The following is a 21587-nucleotide window of genomic DNA, read 5'->3' as shown; positions in this document are numbered from 1 at the left end:
TGCACTGTTTGCACTGGATGCACTTTATGTAGCTTTATGTTGTGTGTTGTAGCGCTATGTTGTTTAATGTAGCACCAGGGTTCTGGAGGAACATGGTCTCGTTTTCACTGTGTACTGCATCAGCTATATATGATAGAAATGGCAATAAAGGCTTCTTGACTTGATAAACACAAACATACACAAAAAGACGGACACAGTCACGAACCATCTCCCTACCTAACCCATTAGAGTATTTAATACATCTTTAATCATCCGTGTGCATCAAATATTACATTTCAAATCCCTTACTACACTCAATATCTCTCCATTTCCTTCTCTCTCTCTCCCTCTCTCTCTCTTTTCTCTCATATTCCTTTTCAATAATGTATGTGCCTGATGTAGGCTGATAAGGAAATGTGCTGCAAAAGTTTTAATTGACCTGCTTTTAAATGCACACACAAACAAACACGCATTAATTTAAACACACACTCTAATGGTGAGGCTAAGATCTGCCCCTGAACCTAGATAAACACACACAGAAGCATGTCTATCAATCATATAAATGAATGCAAAATCAGAATGTGGCTGTGGCTGTGGCTGTGTGTGTGTGTGTGTGTGTGTGTGTGTGTGTGTGTGTGTGTGTGTGTGTGTGTGTGTGTGTGAGTGAGTGAGTGAGTGAGTGAGTGAGTGAGTGAGTGAGTGAGTGAGTGAGTGAGTGAGTGAGTGAGTGAGTGAGAGAGAGAGAGAGAGAGAGAGAGAGAGAGAGAGAGAGAGAGAGAGAGAGAGGGTGTGGACTCCAGCTGAGAGGGACGAACTGGTCAGGAAGGGCTGTTAATCAGAGACCTGGAGGGCACGCTGTGGAATTTTCCATTTCACTATGCTACTGTCCTTTATATTTCATTAACAGCAGTGTGGTTCAGAGTGTGTGTGTGTGTGTCTGTGTGTGTCTGTGTGTGTGTGTGTGTGTATGACAGAGAAAGGGATAAAATGTGGTACCCTCAAACCCTTGGGACTAATTAAAACAGCAAGGTGTGCAGGAATGTGCATATGTGCGACTGATTGTGTGTGTGTGTGTGTGTGTGTGTGTGTGTGTGTGTGTGTGTGTGTGTGTGTGTGTGTGTGTCTGTCTGTGTCTGTGTATGACAGAGAAAGGGATAAAATGTGGTACCCTTAAACCCTTGGGACTAATTAAAACAGCAAGGTGTGCAGGAATGTGCATATGTGCGACTGATTGTGTGTGTGTGTGTGTGTGTGTGTGTGTGTGTGTGTGTGTGTGTGTGTGTGTGTTGACCTTACATCAGTTTTCAGTGTCAGGAGAAAGTCTAGGTGGGCCATTAAAACCAAATTACAATGACTATAAATATTTCTAAGATGCAAGCATCACAATCGGGTTCTGAAATGAACATCAGTTACATTCCCCATACAGCTACATTTTAATAAAATAGTTCCAGTATATGAACAATATTCACCTACGACAAAGATAAAACAAGAAGCTACTCAATATGGACAGGTTTGTGGACACCTCGCTGTGTGCGTGTGGGGATTTGTGCTCATTCAGCCTCGAGGGTGTTCGTGAAGTCAGGTACTGATGTACGTTGAGGAGACCTGGGGTGCAGTCAGCGTTCCAATGCATCCCTAATGGCTTGTGGTCAGAGCTCTATAGCAGGCCACTTAAGAACTATCACGTCAACCCATGTAAATCATATCTTCGTTGAGTTTTTGTTTTGTGCACAGGGCCATTGTCATGTGGGAAGAGTTTTGCATCTCCTACAGTAGTTTGGGTAAAAGGACAATTGAATGGTACCACATCCAAAAGACATTCTATACAACTGGTGGCTGAAAATATCACGTGTCCTATTATTTTTGCCCATAGACTGTAAAGAAATAAATATAGTGCTATGAATAATCATATGGAGAAGTCTGGGCACGACAAGTAAAGAGGACACTGTCTAATAAATATTCATTGTTTCTATAAAAAGCTCATCTATCCATATACTCCCACTTCCAGTGAAGTCATGCGTCCAGGAGCGACCAAAAAAACTATTGAAAGCCTGTTGTTTATCAAAATAAGAAGGAAAGGGAGACTACCCAAGCAACCCCCAGCCCACACATACTTCCACATGATCTCATCCGCCTCCCTCAGCGTTTCCCCCCAGAGCCGACTGAAAATAGGTCAGACAGGTAATGAATAGACATGGTGGGCTGTCCTGTCACCTTCCTGCACTGGCCCCTGGACTAACTGCGACTGCGGGCCCCAAACATGAAAACAATCAAGCCATGTGAAGTTAATATGCGACGCTAACAGAAAACCAGGGACAAAAGTTTGGCTTATTTCCTGCTTGATATTCTGCAATCCTGCACTGATAAGATCTGTTTCGAGCTTCAAAGTAGGAGTTATTGTTCGGTTTATTAAAAGCCGTGTCACATGGGAATGAAGGTGTCTGGTTCCATGTGACTGAAAACAGATACCTAGATTGCTAAAAGCTGATAATAATGTGACACGGGCTAAAGCTGTGGTGAAAACAGCACAAAGGATGATACCGATTATCAAAGCCCACGGTGTCTAAAAATCATTTGAAAACTTGCAAATGAAACTTTTTCATCAACACGATTCTAAATAACATTTACTTTTCTATGTTTATTTCTTCTTACCCTCGTGTTTGTCCATTTCACTTTGGACAGCAGTTTCCCACATTTTTACATAATACCAATACATTTTTGAATTCTGTGATACTTTTAATTACAGATAAAACTTGGAGCAGCCAAAATGATTTGATGAATCACTTGCTGAACTCTTTAGTTTGAGGAATGCTGAGAGGAATTTCTTTTCGGGCTTTTTTTTTTTTTTGGGGGTAGAAAATTCCAAGTTACGAGATTTAGTCTAATACATTACTACATGTATAATGTACATGAATTCATTCATATATTCATTTACCTTCATGCAGCAGCACAAACCCTTTTCAAAGAAATATCAACCATTCATTCATTAATTTTCTCCCGCTTATCCGTAATTCGGGTCGCGGGGGCAGCAGTCTAAGCAGGCCCCCGCCTTCGACTGCTGCCCAATCCTCACAGCACCGTCCCTTACGGTCCCTCCTGCAGGTGGTGAGCCCACGGGAAGGCGGCCCCACGTCACTCCGACGTCACGGACCTTGATATTTCCCTCGTAAGGGACCCCCGGAGCATAGAGGGTTAAGGGCCTTGCTCAAGGGCCCAAGAGTGGCAGCTTGGCGATACCGGGGCTTGAACCCCAGACCTTCCGATCGGCAACCCAGCGCCTTAACCGCTGGAGCCACCACTCCCCCCCGAAATATCAACCAGTAATCACCAAAATAACAGCATTTCGCATACATTAAATTACAATTAGAAAGGTATTGGGACAATACTTTAAGCTGTAGGCAAAAATCTCCACAACTACACTCTAAATTCTAGTGGAAAATCTTCCAGTAGAGTGGAAGAATGAAATGGGCACTAAATAAGGAATCTTATGGTCAGGTGTCCACAAATCTTTTGTTCATTTAGTGTACCTAAACATATTTCATGTGTTTTTAAAGCAGCATTTTGGGGAGGGGGTGCCTCAACAAAAAATAAAAAAAACAACCAAGAAACATCAGTTACTCTTTTGTTACATTACAAAAATGTTTTCTTGATTTATAATATCAAAAAAGCATTTGCATTTAAAATCAATTTCCTTTCATTGAATTTACCACAATTTTACGTATTACAATACAAATGTCTGAGGGTCAGGGAACTGGTGACAGCGCTGAAAAATGACTCTCTAAATGATCGCTGAGCAGTTTGGCCTTTAGCATAATGGTCACTTTTCTCTCTGTGCCACATTATTGATCGCATTGATTTTTCTAAAAATATAAAGCTGCTCCATTTACATAAACACACACCACCCACACCCACACCCACACCCACATACACATACACACACAAAAACCCTGTTCAATAGAAATCCAGAATGAGAAAAGACGCACTGAAATATAAATAAAAATGCTTAGACATTCAATTTCATTACATTAATCTGCCTATGAGTGATTGTTAGTCAACCTTGCATACACACACACACACACACACAGGCCAACATTAAGGAACGTCTGTTGCTGTAGACGCCATATGATCTTTAAACTCTCCCTCCTCCTCCTCATCCATGACCAAGACGACTGGTCACAGCAGGTCTTCATATTGTATCTGATGGACGGTTGGCATTTGTTTGCATCGGCCCATTCCCATGTCTTTGGGGAGTCCGTTCTTGCCTCCGAGGGAGTTAAGGAAAGAGGCAGACGGCTCGCTGGACTGATTAAACGAGCGGCAGTTGGTGGGCACAGTGGGAGGAGTAGGTGTAGGAGGTCGACGTGCTGTTCGTTCACCTTGTCTAGCACAGGACTGGGCTTCATGCCCATACGGCTGCCACTCGGCCCTGCCCTGGCGCAGCAAGGGCAATGCAAAGGTGACTCTTCTCGCTTTATAAGACCATACGGAGCACTATAGCATATAAGTTCCCATCATAAACTCTTATACAGCATAGCAGTTAATTAAGATGCAGGATGCTAGTTGCAAGCTACTTTGTTAGATTGCAACTCCATGTATCACTCACAGTGTATAAACATGAGATTTAAAGCTAGCACACACACACACACAAACACACACACACACACACATATCAGAGGCTTGTTCTCGTGGGCAAAACCAACAAAATATTCTTGTGCAACCTGAAAATGTTTGAACATTTATTCCATGATTATGCAAAAAAAAAATCCCTTTGTAACATGGTGACAAATATTGTAATATTGACGAATAATGTTTGCGTATCTGCATCCCTGAATCGTGTGGATTAATATCTTAAGCTACCACACAGTCTGTTGGTTCCTTCTACAGCAGGACATGCAATAACCCTAAAACATATGTAGTACAGAAGTCCATCCTTTTATCAACTGTACAGCAAGCAGCCTGAACCTCATCTCCTGCACACTATGTCTGCAAGTCCCAGAGGGCCGTTAGACAGCAGATCCCCACACTGAGGGCCCTACAGGATGGGATTACAGACATCATGAAGAGCCAAAGCTGGCTGGTGTGTGGGAAAGACAGAGGAGCTGGAGTGCAACTTTTAAAAAATTGAGTTAATAGAGTTGAATAAACAATGTCAGAGCTGAGAGTACACGAGGTCAGGCGTGTTATGGACACTGCCGCAGAGTGAGTGTGGGAGGTGGAGGAGTGTGTAAAAGAGCAGCCCCTGTTCTTCTGTTGTGAAGTAGTTTGGGCAACACTTGATTTTAAGGATCAGACATTAGACAGTAATGAATGACTTATAACTACATTGGTAACTGACAGGTTATTGATGGGATTACAATCTATTTAGAAGCCAACTGACTTTACCCTTGTTTTTTTGGCCTAAAAATTAAGTCTTTCGACTTTTATCTTTAAGTTTTACAATTAAAACATAAATTAAATGTTTGGCAATTGATTCTGATTATTTAAGTCATGTAAAGTTTGCCCTCACATAAAATCACAAAACAATAAAGACTGAATTCTTCACTGAAATAGTTAATGTCGCTTTTTTTTATTGGAAAACAACAAATCCTTTTGGATCTTTTATAACAGTGGTCCCCAACCCCCGGTCCCCGGACGACACCTGTCTGTGGGTCAATTGGTACCGGGCCTCACATAAAGAATACATAACTTACATTATTTCCGTTGCCAGCAGACGCCTGCTTGAATATAATTTTATACCACAGACACTACTAAACTATTAACTAGCCTTTTGAACGTGCTACATGTGGCGGCAATCTGCTACTTATGCAATCCGTCCCCTTCCTCATACTTGAGCTCACAGAGGCACACGATTAGGAAAGACACTAGAGAGAGGATGCCATTCATCCGGCTCTCCCAGAAATTGAACAGAAATGCATTCGGCCCACACACAGACACACTTCACCCGCATGAAGATTAAAAGATTATCATGTGGCTCAGCCTAAAACGCTGACAAACCACACATATGAACCCAAACACAAGCGGTCGTCATGAAAACACGGCCAGACAAACCAAAGTGAAGGTTTAATTGAAACTGTTAATGGAAACACGGGATCCTAAAAACTTTTTTTTTTTAAAGCAGGAACTAGCACATATTAAACGGATTACAGGAAAGAAAAACCTGAGAAAACCAGGACCCAGGGTCAGTTAGCTCATCTCACTGCCTACTTCAAGGTCAGGCTGGCAGAGAAAAGCAGGCATACCAGTGCATGTGTGCAAGTGAGAGAGAGAGAGAGAGAGAGAGAGAGCGAGAGAGCGAGAGAGCGAGAGAGCGAGAACTAATGAGAGAGGGGAAGCAAATTGATGAAGTGAAGGGGAAAAAATTAATGGAGTCATAAATTCAAACAGCAGCATAATATTTAAAAGAAAAAAACATTATACAAATCCTTTTAAATATTTCTTTTGAAGGTGAATCCAAGGTGAGTGGGCTTTAATCAGAACATTAACCTAAAATCTTGGTGCTTCTATACGCTTTACGGAACGCATCACGATAATTAACCTCACTCATCTTTTGCTAAAAGTATCTCCGCGTTAGCATGCGAGCCTTGCCGTCTCTGGGGTAAATTAACGGAACGCCACACGTATGCAGGGGAAGTGAGAGTTTAGTAAGTGGCTCTGGGTGTGATGCTGAGCGTGCACAAGGGGAGGGGAAACAAAAAGAACACCGCGAAACACACTAACAGCTTTGCGGACGTCACGTCTGACATTCTGTGCAAATGGGATGCAGGAAAGAGTCTGAGCTACGTTAATACGATGCATCTGGGATTTTGGAGGCTTCGAAATGAAACAATAACACTGTCGGCATCTCAGGGAGCGCTTCTGGTGCATGACAGACTGATGGCCTCGGGATTTATGAATCAGCTATATTATGCAATATACGCTCAGCGGCCACTTTATTAGGAACGCTTTTGCTTGATTGCTCATTTCATGCCATTATCTAATTACCCAGGCAGGCCAGTGAGATTCAGTTTGCGTCCACTGTCCATCACCTGGCCTTTTTATAAATCGCAGCGATTCAAGTTTATATGTCCTCTGTGCGCTTCCTGTCCTTGACTGGCGAGATAACTCGATGGGGTTTTCCGCTGTTGCAATATCTGACATGCTGCACCTTCTGAGATGCTTTTCTGCTCATTACAGTGTAACGAGTGATTATTTGGGGCGTTTCTGTCCTTCGGCTGTTTTTCGCAACATTCTGTGTAAGACTGCTGTGTATGAAAATCGCTTTTTTTTCCCTTTTCTGCGTCTAAATGTAGTCAGTGCTCAATAATGTGCATCCTGAAACGGTATACTAAGGATCCTTAATATGCTGCAGTTTAGAGTTAGAGCTACAGCATCAAACCAGGCAGTTCTCACTTTTAAAAAAATAATGAAAAAAAAAGAACTGAGCCTCTCATAGAGCTTTTATTGAAAGGTTTTCCTGTTTAATCTGGCAGCTCTGCCAGTCACATTGATCATTACAGGAACGAGTGACGAGTAGGCAGTGATCAGTGCTAGACAGCGATCAGTATTAAAGTCCTTTAAATTTATGTCAGCTGGTTAACTCTGAATGTGTCCTGTCAAAAAGCAGTACATGACTGATATCCCAATACTAACTGCATCATGTAGCTTTAAAAAATGGGAGACCCTTTTAACACACGACAGGAATAACGTGATCTTGAATCAGCATACACTATATGGACAAAAGTGTTGGGATACCTGTATTTTTTTTTTTATGGGGTTCCAGCCCCCTACTGTTACCACAATGTTGGTACTGTATAATTGTATAATTGTCTTTTGATGTGGTAACATTGAATTCTTTCATCACTTCTTTCCTAAACATAGATCAGTAGCTGAAACCCTTGCAACCGAATTGGCACAACCTATGGTCAGGTGTCCACTTACTTGTGTCCATAAAGTGTACATCAAAATCAACAATTTCCTTTTTTTTCATTTCTTCTCTCCATTAATTCGACTTTTTTCCAACTTGAAGCATCAGTGCAGACTTCAAGCCACTTCTCCTTCCCCAGAAAATACAATAAAAAAATACAATGCGAAAACTCATCCGCCTCAAGTTATTAAAATCTTTAAACAGAAAAAAGAAAAAAACGTTAGAGTTGCAATCTGGAAGCTGTTCTTGAACGACCCAGAGTGAAGCAGCCTGCTGGAGCGTGAAGCAGAGAAATTCCTTGAGGATGTGTATTAAGAATTGAGCCTTCATTGAAATTCATCAAATTTCAAGCTTGATCAGCAAAAAAAAGAAAGGGCCTTAAAATAGTGATGATTACAGGCTGGTGTTTTTAAAAATGCCTTGATTTCTACACATTTCTAAAAATGTTTTCTAAAAATGCGGTGTGTTTGATATAAATGTGTAATAATATAGTAATTGTCCTAATGCTTATTTGATTTGTCATTGTGTGTGTGTGTGTGTGTGTGTGTGTGTGTGTGTAAAATACAGTGGCTGTTCAGTCTCCTAAGGTCTTGACACCTGGCTCCACATTACATCAGTAAGTGTTTTACAGTTTGTCCCTTTGTGCCCTCTTTTTTTTCTCCATTGGTCTCTGTGTGAGGGAAATATAAAAGCAGACCAGCTGTACATTTTTAGATCTCTCTTATGCACACACACACACACACACACACACACACACACACACACACACACACACACACACACACACACACAATCTCTGCCACGCTTAAAATGAACAAAATGTCTCTCTTTGTCTGCTTCAAGCAGCAGTTAAATGTTTATTTTTTTTTCCCCCACTGCCCTTTCGACACCAAAAGAGAAAGAGACACTTCCTGCTTTCTCTCTTTTTCTACCCCCCACCACCCCATCCCCCAGCTTCCCCTCCACCCGATCTCTTCCCCTTTTCATCCCCGACACAACTACTCTTTTCATTCTGCCTGGCAATGAAGTCAAAAAAACGAGCAGCATCTAATTAACTAAGCAGGACATTATCAATTGACTCTCTCTTTCTCTTCATCGCTCGCTCACGCTTTCCTCTGCTGCTCTTCCATTTCTTTTAAAGCATCAAGGAAAGAGGCTGTTGGGTTTTTTTTTCCTCCTAAAAGAGAGAGACGCCTGCATGGCTGCAAATATTGTTACGGCTGCTACTAACCAGTCAAAGAGCCAGGAGGACTGATGTATGTTACGGGAAAGCGGATTAGTGAAGATAAGTGGGTCATAAAAACATCAGTGACCGCGCTGACCTTCACTTCCTGTGCAGCGCTTTGTTCTCCTTAACATGATCCAGTACTCTAATGTACCAGGTTACGGTACTAAACACTAAATGGCTTCTTTTTGATGTGACCTATTTTATCACCAGGTATCTGTGTTTTTTTTAAGCCCCCAACCCCATCTCACTCTGTGCCAGAGCAAATTGTCAGATCAAAAAGGCGGGTTTTGCACTTCCTGCACCCGAGATGTCTCTAAACGCTACGGTAACAGGAAGCAGCAGAAAGGAGTGGCTGGGACCCGCGTGGCTGAGGGGAAGTCATCATGTTTAAGCACATAGTCTGAAATGGCTAATGGAGTGCTGCGAAGAGACTTCAGCAGACAATAGGCTGTGCCACGAGCCAATATTAACGCTCACTAGCACCAAACAAGCTGTTCCAGTGTAGAAATGCATGAGTTGATGAACTGTTCTTTGACCTACCGAGTCCCTTTCATTCAGTGTGTGTACAAATTGGGACCAACAAACCAGGACGAAACTGCAGCAGATACTCATCTATGGGTTTTCACATAAACAACACTACAGCTCCTATAATAAGGATTTTACCTCTGATGAGGCAGAACAGCTCCAACATGTGATTTCAATGAGAAGCAAATAAAGAGCGGGTCTTTAAACTCACCATGACGCATGCCTTAACAAGCTCGGGTTTTTCACGCTTCGCCCCTATGGTCTTGAGGAAGGAGGCCATTCTGATAAATCAGACAATTATGAGACTGGTTCCCACACACTTCACCTCTCAGAAAACCCCCTTCCCCCTGAGAACAAACTCTCAGACTGGCCGAGTTCAAACAATGTCCGAAGGAAGCAGACTGGACATGTAAACAGGACATACAATTTTTTACTCAAATGTGGCATCTGCGTGCAGGCCAGGGGTTATATTCGTACTATTTGTAAAACGACAAAGACGTAACATAGACGTTATACAGACGTTGCACTAGTAGTTATCGCTAGTCTCTGGAACATTTCTGTATGAAAATCAAGGTTTATAGATAAAATCGGGACAATTGTTATTCACGTCTCCTCAGAACATCGCTGATGAGTCAACGCTTTCTGAAAGTGGGAGGAAGACAGAGCAAAGTAAGCTCTGAGGAAGACACGAGGAAATGAGAATGCAAACATGCACAGGGAGGCAAAAATAATCTCTTGACTCTTTAGTATACATTCACATATTTAAAGTACACATGATGGGCTTGAGATACAGAAGCGAAATTAATGTCGTTTGGTCATTAGCAAAGAGCTCGACTACAGACTTTGACGTGACCCATTCATTGTTACGTCAATAAAAGAAAACTGACATACAAAGGCTTAAGGGTGTGGACGTAGAGAAAAGGAAGCGCCTGCCTTTCTTGTTTGAATCGTATGTGTGTCTGTGTGTGTTGCACAAACACACGTTCATGCACAAACACTGAATGTGCCCTGACTGCACCCCATAGTTCCTAACGTTTTCTGCAAGGTGTGTGTCTGCACGAACAGAAGCCTGGACACATGAGCAATATGACGTAAGGCTTTAAAGCCTCAGTGTGGCGAACCAATCAAGCATGTGAGCTCCTCGTCCGCTCAGCAGCACCCTCCCATTTGCAGGTGTGACCTCCACGGCATGCAGCACACTCCCGGGCTTGCGAATCGCACCACCACAACTGCGTTTTATTCCCAGGCATGCATTTGCTGCTTCCTTCCTTACCTACCTTTCCTTAAGACCATACCTTATCACATTTCAGGTTTGCCTTTGCACAAAGGGAGCTACACATGGGGGAGAAAGGAAGTGGGTGTGGATTTAAGAGCCTGGGGTAACCAAGCTGCTTGTCATGCATGGCTTCGAAACACAATTACCGCTCATTTTACTCTAGACCTAATTTGCAGTTACTTCCCTATGATGGTAAAAGATCCTGCAGCAAGACAATAGGTTGAAGGATTTCATTGCTGCACAGTAGCTGACCACAAAACTGTATGACCTGCTTGGACAGTAGTAGTAGATCACACTGACGTTTGAATATCATGCAGTGATCGTGCAGAACGTCTATATGCAAAGGCACCTATGGCAATTCGTGCAGCAAGGTGATGAAGATAGAGGTGAAGGTAAGGTCAACAGAAGAACCGCATAGTGAGACCTGTCACACCTGGAGCATGCACGAGGAGAAAGGATGCATTTTGGTGTCAATCTGCATTGTGCTCTTGCAGGTTTACAGTGTGACGATGCCTCACCCACAAGCTGCAGCAGCACCGACCTTTGCTTGGGAAAGTCTATAAAGCGCACGTGCACACGTGAAGCCGCCTCGACGCGTTTGAAGAGATCTCTCTCGCGCGCGCGCGCACACACACAAAAGAGGAAACGACTGTAAAAAAAAAAAAAAACTGGGCTGAACCTCCTCCAGCATCTGTTTAAACACCAACCCCAATCCAGGCTTACCTCAACGAGACTTTCACACAGCAATCGTTCTGGGTCGCCATGCCTTCCTCTGGCTGTTGTTGTGAGCCGTCAAAAATCGAGTCGGTGTACGTCGGTGTGTCTGTGTGCGTTTCAGCCGGAAAGGATGTCGTTTTGTCCTAACAAACGCGCAACGACGGCATGCTGGTCGTTCAGCTCCACGAACGCGCACATTGTCCTCGAGCGCGCCTCCGTCTAAACCATATTTAACAACAACGATAAATAAATAAACAAACAAGCAGCTCCTCTTCCAGCGCGTGAGTATCCCGTCATGAGCGTGGAGCTTCGGCGAGCGCCGGAAAGCCTTTGCGTGAACCGCGCACACGTACCGCCGCGTGGGCGTGTCTTTTTTGTACAGCGCCGGCGATTGACACTCTTCCAGCCCCACGCGCACCGTGTAACTCCGCCCACCGAACAATAATTGGCCAATTAAACACCGGACAGGAGGCGTCGTGGAGCGCGTGAGCGGCGGCGGCGGCGGCGGCTACATCCGAGGCGCGTTTAAAGCGGCTGTAAAGTGAGAATGCCTCAGAGAGCAGGGGGCAAAGGGCAGAATCGAAAAATACCCCACGGGATTCGGCGCTGGGGAAAAGGGGGCAATTACAAGAGCTGGGGGTGGGGGCGCAAAAGAGGTAATATTAAAGCAAACGAAGCAGTCTGGGGCTTCTAGAGAAAGATGAAGAGATGATGAAAGGAGAAGAGGATGAGAATGTCCTGGGTTATAGGAACAGAGGCAGATTATATTGTATGGTTTATTATGATTTACTTACATTTGGTTAGATCAGTTTTACACATCTTATACTATGTTATATATAGTTATCACCTATTGATTATATATATATACTGTACTGTACTGTAAAAACATACAGACTATTCAATACAATTCATTTATATTTGTATAGTTCTTAACAATGGTCATTGTTTCAAAAGCAGCTTTACAGAGATAAAGCATTAATAAAAGAATGTATACATTTGTTCCTTATAAATGTAAGTCCCTAATGAGCAAGCCAGTGGCAACTATGGAAAGGGAAACCTCCCTGAGAGGAAACCAAATATCCAGTACAGTGCAATTCTTTAATTCTTTCAAAAAAAGAACTATCTTCAGCATACAAAGGAACAAAGAGTCCTGGAAGTAATAGTTTTGGCCCTGAGTCCTGATCTCAACATCATCAAGTCTGCCTGGGATTGCATGGAGAGAAAGCAGGATTTGAGGCAGCCTACATCCACAAAAGTGCTATATTTGGAACAACCTACCTGCTGATGTACCTAGAAGTGCATGTGTACCTAAAATAATTTATGCTGTTTTTCAGGCAAAGGGGGTCCACACCAAATGTTGATTTGATTTTGATTTCTCTTCTGTTCAATCACTTTCCATTTTGTTAATTGTCTATTAACTGTTTTGTATTTTTGAAAACATTCCTTCTTTACAGCATTTCTTTCACTGTACTGTAATATCTCTCTTACATTTAAAAATATTTGTCTTAGTGTACTTGTACTTGCCAAACATCTTCTGCACATTTTTCCTGCCACTGGCCTTTGTTTATTTGCTGTACATATATTAACATATTTCTCTGCACTTGTCTGTTTGCACAATGCTACTATTTGTACTATGCATTCACAATGAAGTTGTATCTATCTATATTTCTATATAATGTAATTATGTTGGTAATTATTAGAAAAATATATATTATTTATTATTATTTAAACATATGGAAAGATATGCAAATTCTTTACTCCATGACTGAATATAAACATGTAAACCCATGTAGGAAGGGTTGGTATTAACGTTGCTGGCATTACTCAGAAGTCTGGGCCTACTGTAGCTTTGGATAAATGCAGAGACAAAACCAGCCAATTTCAGATTTCTAATTAGTATAAACACAGACAGTACTTGACTGACAAAATATTGTACTTTTTTCTTTCATGTCCTTTCTTTAATTCTATAATCGCAGTTTTACTGTTTCCTTTAGGACTCTGCCAACATAAGCCGATTCATATTTTTTATAATAGACCTTGTTCGTGATTTAAAATGTAATTGATTTGTGTATTTGCTTTTGGGAATTGTATTGGCCAAGAAGAAATATGGGAACACGGATCCAGAGCTAAGCAAAAATGCATGTATTGCGGGGGGGTTTTTTGTTTGTTGAGAGCATGACAACTTCAAATGGCCCTATAGGCATAGGAATATCTGCCTGGTTTAGCTTTGTATGGACATTTGATTGGTCTCTTCTAATAAATAATGAAGATGAGTGGAATGTAATTCATAAAGAATCTGCTATGTATAACTGAATGTAAATGATTTTCAAGACTAAAATCCATCATGTAATCTGATTGATATAAGTGTACTAAATTAAATATCATATTATAATACATGAGTTAGATCCATGACTCAAATATTGTTTCACTTCACTTCATGTGATTACAAATAGCAGTGGTAGAGAATCGTATCGGAAAGCCTTTTCTGTTCATCAAGATCCAGGCGCCTCCTTGTACAAGATGGGACCTTTTCATCATCTTCATGGATTTTCAACATGACAGTAATGAACCTCCTAATTTTTGCTCCTGCGCACCTTTTTTTAATTCTGGACACTCTCGTCAACCTTCTCTTCTATATTATGTCCATTATGAAAAGCACCACCCAGTTCTGCTTCTTGCTTTAGGAGGTCCTGCAGTAGATCAGTTTCACCCTGTGAATCAAAGCGTGTCAGCTTTAAAACGTCTTGGAAAAGTTGCTGTGATCCTTTATGAAATCTCTGGAATGTTCTGGTTTAACAATAGGACAGAAATAAGATCATTGATGAACTTAAACTCAAATGTATATTAAACGAAAATCTACAAATAACAATAAAATAAAGGCTTTCTGAACTCAACTTCTTTAAAAATCTCAAAAGAAAACCTGAAAAAGCTTCAGGGTCCCAGGTTGAATCTGAGCTCAGGCATTTGCCTTTGTGGAGTTTTACATGCTCTCCCAAAGTCTGTCTGGGTTTCATCCAGGTCCTCCTTTTTCCTCCCACCTCTCAAAGCATGAATTTCTTTGGCTTGGCCACACTAATAAGCATGAGCGTGTGTACTTTCCCGCCTTGGATGAAGCGTTCCTGGGAAAGACTCTGGAATGAGCAATCCAATCAAAGTGCAATTCAGTAAAACCGGAGGTGGACAGTTTAGGATGATCTTCTGTGTAAACAATAAAAAATGGAACATGGTGACTATCCAAGTATACTTTTTTTTTAATTAATAGCTTTTTGGGCAGTGGTTTAATTTACACAGCCCATATTTTGCACTGTGGAAGCTGGAAGGTGAAGGTGGAAGAAACTGGAGAACCCAGCAGAAATCAGCATGGAGATGAGAAGAACATGCATTGATGGTAACCTTAGCTCAGGTTCAAATCACAGTTCAGTTCATCCTCAGAAGCACTATATATCATGAATCATGACACCTGGTCATGTTTGTAAGAGTGCAAAAGTGTGAATAGCTGCAATATGTTAGAGTGCAAATGCATATACCATATGTTTGAATGTTGCTGTATGTGTGTGTAGGTGGGGGGGTCACTGGGGGGTGGGGGGGTATTTAGTCATTAAATAAAGCCCCAGCACAGGCCACTCTGTATAATGGCCATCTCCTGCTGTGCTCTGTTTCACCAAACAGGGTCTCCCATGTAATTGTACTACGCTTAACAAAAGGCATGTGTGTGTATATGTGTGTGTCGAGGTCTACTGCTCTTTTATGAGCAGACACATATATTTGGACATAAAAAAGAGGACACAGAGTCAGTTGATTCGGACTTCATTTAGGTCATCAATCTGATAAGTGTGCCCTTGAGCTACATATGGCACACACATTCAAACTTACACACATATGCTCGGATACATACCTTATATACACACGCTACCATCTGCGCAACAAAGTGAGGGACGTCTAGGTTAGTCATAACACCATATTTCCTCTAAATTCCACGTGCTGCTTGTGATCATTTAATTCAGAGCTGCTCTTTCCAATGGCCAATCAGTGAGCTTCGAATCAGCGGGAATATTCGTTGTATGAGCGTGCATTAAGAGCTCCTTTGATTAAAGTACGGATGCGTTGGTTTGGGCTTACTGGGAATCTTGTGGTCCTTGAGAGTCCTTGGTGTGTGCATATGGGACACTGGGAATGGGGGTTGAGCTCGTATGTTTATTGAGCTAGGTTAATGCCACACAAGGCACAAAGGTGGCCCATATGGAAGGGGAGGGATCATGAGGTCACAGAGGATCAGCTGGGGAGTTTTGCTAGCTTCATGCACAAGTGGGCAGAACAGACAACTACTCGACTCTTACTGGACCATTAAAGCCTATAGGAGCTCATGTGCAGTGAACAGGACTAGGCTAATGCTCCCCCGGCTAGGAGGGATTTGTTAGTGGAACGGTGTGTGGCATGAAAAACCCTGCTGTTACATTGTAAACATGTCTAACAATGGATCTACTACATGGTTAAATAAATGATATAAAAATAAACAGCATGAGTAGCGTGTGATCAGTACGATTAGGATCGACAAACCGTATGTGGATTTCTTGCAAAAAGACACTTTTATAGAAAGCCTTTTGTTTGCTGGATCATTCAGGGTGTCCCCAATGTGTCTCAAAAAACAGCTCTCTTTTCCACCTCAGGCAAGAGGCATCACAAGATGAGCATCTGCTTCTAGCAGAGGGCAAAAATGAATGCATCCATGAACAGCTGAAGTTCATTGCTTTCAAATTCATTCAGCGAGCAAAGATTAAAGATCAAAGGGATCGAACTGTTACAATTTGTTTCTATGAAAAATGCTCATTTTTTTAATACACTTCTTATTACTGTAAATAAATGGGATTTTGAGCTTTTGGTGATGGAAGATAAAGCCACCGGAGGCCCAACGCTCCATTTTGCGCATGAAAATTGAATTGCTGTTAACAGTAACCTGATTATGTGCCTTGTCTCAGTTACTGAATGATACGCGTGTGTGGAATTTGACCGAGTTTAAATTGCTAAAACACTCACCAGTTTGACAGCTAATCATATTATTTCTCTGTTGGCAAACTGTGATATAAACTGGGAATTCAAAATTCGATCCTGGTATGTAATAGTTTGAGGGGATATAAGAATTGTCAGGAAGGACGCCAGATGCATGTTTTTTACACAGCCGGCTGTAAAGTATTTGAGTAAATGAACTCATTAACTGTACTTAGGGTTTTTGTTTTGGCTCCTTTCTAGTTTTACTGAGTATCAAAGATAAAATAAACTTTTACTCTCTACTCAAATACATTTATGATTAAATATATATTTTTTTCTTTTTACTCCACTGTATTTTGATTGACAATAACCATTACCAATTACGTTTTGTTGCTTATTTATTCTGCAAAAAGTTGCTAAAAAAAAGTTGCTAAACAGGGATCTGATGGTACTAGACGTGATTTGCACCAAATTAATATACTCCACATGAAGGTAAATTAGCATCGTAGCAGGTGTTCACATGATATTGTAATTTCATTTGTTAATTGAAGATGCCTTTTTAAAAGATTGCGTTACTACTTTGTAATTTCTTATCAGTCTTGAGGTGTACCATTAGATTTGCATTTTAGGAAATACATCCTCACAAATCAACTGTTTTTGGCTTTTCACTAACGTGTCATGGTGTTGAGGACTAGAGCAACTTAAGACCTACGTTCAATATGAGTAACAAACTTAAGTAATGTTCAAATCAGATACTCTTAATACCTACTCTTCGAATACTTTTACTCGAGTTACAAGGATCTAACCTTTTGGTATTATCCTAACAAGTGAGGGTGAATATGATTAAAAACAAGCAGAATTTAGAGAAATACTACAAAAAAATAACAAGGATCTTATAAGAAAGGGTCAAAGAGCTGTAGGAATTGTCAAACTCATCTAAAACCAGTCTCATCTCATCTCAGCTCAGCTTTGTACCATTTGTGTTTACATTTTGGCTCAATCTTAAGCAAAGTTCTCATGTAAAAGTTTGTAGAAATAACGTTTGTGTGGTCTTTTCTTAAAATATATATAAATATGCAGTTCAAAAAGTTTAATAAGAAATAATTTCTTTTTCATTTCGGTTTTGATATTCACTCTGCCTCACTTGCATTTTGACTCAAACTTGACTCAGTATTGGCTAGTCTTGGTTTAGGAGTACATTCTTAGGCCCTGAGTACATCAGACTGCTACCAACACTCGTACTTTCTCACAAAATAGTCAAACAAACTGTTTGGTTCTTCACTCTGGATTGCTCAATCATTCATTATTTCATGTCAATTCACTTTCAGCATTCTTTCCTATTTGCATTTACATTTGTGGCATTTAGCGACGTACAAAAGTGCTTTGAGTCTCTAGCAATAAATAAATCAACATTGGTATCCTAGATTACAAACTTAAGATAAATCAGACTACAACTCTTGATTTTTACAAAGCAAACTTGGAAAGTGTTAATTTAAGTGTTTCAGAACTGTTTCAGGTCTTCAACCGTCACTTAAAGAGAGTCAGGGACTCCGCTGTTTGGACATCTTGGGAAAGTTCATTCCACCACCTCGGTGCCAGAAGAGAAGAGTCTTCTACAAGTTCTTCTACTTGCTTCTCATTCTGAGAGAAGGTGGTACCAGTCGAGCAGTGCTGGAGGATCTCAGACAGCGTGGTGCAGTGCGAGGAGTGATGAGGTCACTGGGGTAAGATGGTGATGGTCCATTTTCAGCCTTGTATGCAAGCAGCAGTGTTTTGGGGTGGGTGAGGAAGAATTTGGGCAGACTGAACACAAGTCATGCAGTTGCTTTTTGGATCATTTGCAGTGGATGAATAGCGTTCGGAGGTCGACCAGATAACAGAAAGTTGCAAGATTCCAGTTTTGAAATGACAAGGGACTGAACAAGCACCTGGGCAGCCTGTGTGGCCAGAAATGGTTGAGTCCTTCAGATGTTGTTGAGAAGAAATCAACAAGAACGAGCCACATTAGCGACATGTGAGGAGAAGGACAGTTCATTGCCCATAGTTACCCAAAGGTTGCGAGCAGTGAATGAAGGGGATAGTAGAGAGTTATGAAGATTTATTCAGAGATCTTGACCTGGAGATGAATTACCTGGGATAACCAGCAGTTCTGTTTTCCTGGGGTTGAAGTTTATTTAATGAGCACTCATTCATGAAGATCTGTGCGTCAAGCATGCCGAGATACAAGCAAAAGCTGTGGTATCTGAGACAGGGAAAGAAAAGATGAGTTGAGTGTCATCAGCACAGTAGTGGTAAGAAAACCTATGTGAGGATATGACTTCACCAATAGAGTGGGTATAGAGGAAGAAAAGGAGGGGATGAAGTACCAAGCCTTGTGGGACACCAGTGGAGAGTCTGTGTGGGGAAGATGTGGACCATTCCCATGCTGTTCCGTGGATACAGAGGCTCCTGAAGATAAGAAAGTCCAGGAGTACAAGAACAGATGACAGCTTGGCTGATCGAGCAGCATGAAGGTTCTCAGAAACAGCCCAAAGGGCCATCTCTGTTTAATGTGCCGCTTTGAAGCCAGACTGGTTTGGATCATGGAGGTTGTTCTGTGAGAGACAGACTGACAGTTAAAAACAGTGCGTTCCAGAGCTTCAGAAAGAAGAGAAGTGATCCCGGTCTGTAGTTGTTGATGTCTGATAGATCCAGAGCAGGTTTCTTCAAGATGGGAATGACCCTTGCTTGCTTGAAGGTAGTTGGCACATGGCCAGATGTTCAGGACCCGTTGATGACTGTGGAGATAAAGGGCAGGAGGTCTTGCGAGATTGTCTGAAGCGTAGTTGAAGGGATTGGATCCAGGACGAAGGTGGTGAGATTGCAAGATTGGATGACTTCTCATCTTCTGTTGTGGTTGAGAAGCTTGACAACGCACTGTTTAATCCTGATAAGGTTCAGCGTGGATACAGAACAAAATTCCATGTCCATGGGAATGGGATTGGTGCAACAATTCATGCAATTCAGGAAAAGGAGCAATGTTGCGCAGACAATCCACCCACTAGCATGTTTTTGAAAGGAATCCAAAGAAACCCATGCACACACTGGTTAAAGTGAAACTCCACACAAACTGAACACAAGAACCTGGAGGTGTGATTTAGAAATGATTCTCTCTACTCACTTCACATCCATGCTGCCTGCTGAGCCATAGAATAAAATTAGCTTATTACAGTTTTGTCATCACTGTTCAAAAAAAAGAATGATGAAAAGGATAAAAAGTTAGAACAGTGCTATATAAGCTGTGACAATCAGACTCAAACACTGCTCTGCTAACACGTAATTTAACTCTTAATACGTTCATAATGTGCAGATTAAACACTTTAGAGGTCAGTGCCCAATCCTAAATGACATTTGGTGTGTCTAGGCAAAATAGCTCACTATCTGCAGATGCAGGTGGCAATTTCCGTCAGTCACTTGACCCCTGTTTTAAAACAAGCCAACAGGACAGTTGAACTGAGCAGATGAGCGGCTCGTTGATTTCTTTATGGCGCATTGTATTGTTCCATTGTCACACTGACATTCATTCATACATTTTAATCATGAATTATTAAAGAATTATGCATAGCTGGGCAGGTGATGGGGGAAATGCTAGTGGCATGATTTCCCTCTCAATGACAGCGTCACTGCTTCTTTCTTTTCCTCATAATGGTACCAGGTTCACCCATTGCTTAATCAGACAGTGTCATTCTTCACAAACGGAAATAAATGATTATAGATGGGCATAATGTAATTAGAGCATACAACACTCTAAGCTCAATGAGCCAACAATCAAATAGTCTGTGTTAACAAGCCTGGTTTATAACAGGCAGCTGCTCTCTTGTTCTCTGAATGATCACTGAAATAGGGCTTGGTCACAATAGGACTGTGAGTCAGAGGGAGGGCGAAAAAAGTGCCCTGAATTTGCGGTTCATAACATTACAGCGCCTCCTAGTGTCGAAATAACGCCAACATGCAGCTGAGAATGTCCCTCTCATTAACTGTCTTTATAGGGTTTTCTTACGGTGTCTACTATATATGTAAAATATGTTCCCTATCATATACTTTATTATGCTGTACTATACTGGTTTATATTGCATAATACTTGGCATATAATTTGCATTAGTATTTGCATCAGTAGAAAAATACTTATTTTATATTTCCAAGCATATTTTTTTAAACTTTAATGCTATGGGCAAAATGTCATAAAAAATATCACGTAATAACCCTAATAGATAAAAAAAAACTTTGACTGGAAGTGAATGAAAAGAAAAACAAAATGTAAGACTTTCCATTGTGGATTAATAATTTTTTATTACTAATCATAGTTACATTTATTTTATTTTTTTTCAGAAATGTATAAAGTTTATAAAAAATATTTTTCGATTACAGAGTAGATTTTGACTGCTTACCCAGGATTGACTGCGGATATTACAAAAAGAAATATGGGGAAACAGATCTATTTTTCCTCTTTATTTTTCCCTTCATAAAATGACCCCTAATAGTATTCTTCTAATTCTTCTAATACTACTTTGGAGGCTTGTAAAGAATGAGATGTATTCAGTAGTCTACTACAGCTCTATAAGTCATGCCACAATTTAGGGAGGATTTAGAGATTTAGATGTTGTTGCAATAGAACCGACACACAAGGTCAGTCATGGTTCATGGAAACTACTATCTTGAAAAAAAAAGCCCTATAAACTGAATGAAGATGCAGATGTTAACAACTCAGGAGTTGCTCTAATGACAAACCACTTAATAAAAGTGTGCATTCAGAATGGTTATCAACTTTATGCTGGTTTGAGTATGAAAGAAGCACCCACATACAAAATACTCATATCAGATTTCAAAAAATAGTTGCTTTGAATACCTGTTGAGCATCTTGCATTGCTCAAATGCATCCACTAATCTTTATTCCTACCAAACAATGAGGCCCAGAGTTGAAGCTCTGGTGGTCT

General features: G+C 41.1%; 1 protein-coding gene across 4 annotated transcripts in view; it reads right to left on the bottom strand.

The window, feature by feature from the left end:
- The window catches only part of kif21b (kinesin family member 21B), a 57623-nt gene extending 45619 nt beyond the window's left edge, over positions 1-12004 (bottom strand). For 2 of the 4 annotated variants that reach the window (XM_083533560.1, XM_083533562.1), the window contains exon 1: positions 11635-12004. In XM_083533560.1, coding sequence (XP_083389686.1) covers positions 11635-11675 — 41 coding nt within the window. In that variant the 5' untranslated portion in view covers positions 11676-12004. The remainder of the gene's footprint in view (positions 1-11634) is intronic. The other 2 variants (XM_083533561.1, XM_083533563.1) reach the window with 1 other exon arrangement.
- Between the last annotated feature and the right edge of the window lie 9583 nt (positions 12005-21587).

The sequence above is a fragment of the Silurus aristotelis genome (genome assembly GCF_946808225.1).
Source record: "Silurus aristotelis genome assembly, chromosome: 28".
Classification (NCBI taxonomy): domain Eukaryota; kingdom Metazoa; phylum Chordata; class Actinopteri; order Siluriformes; family Siluridae; genus Silurus; species Silurus aristotelis.
This window is presented reverse-complemented; position numbering and strand designations above follow the sequence as displayed.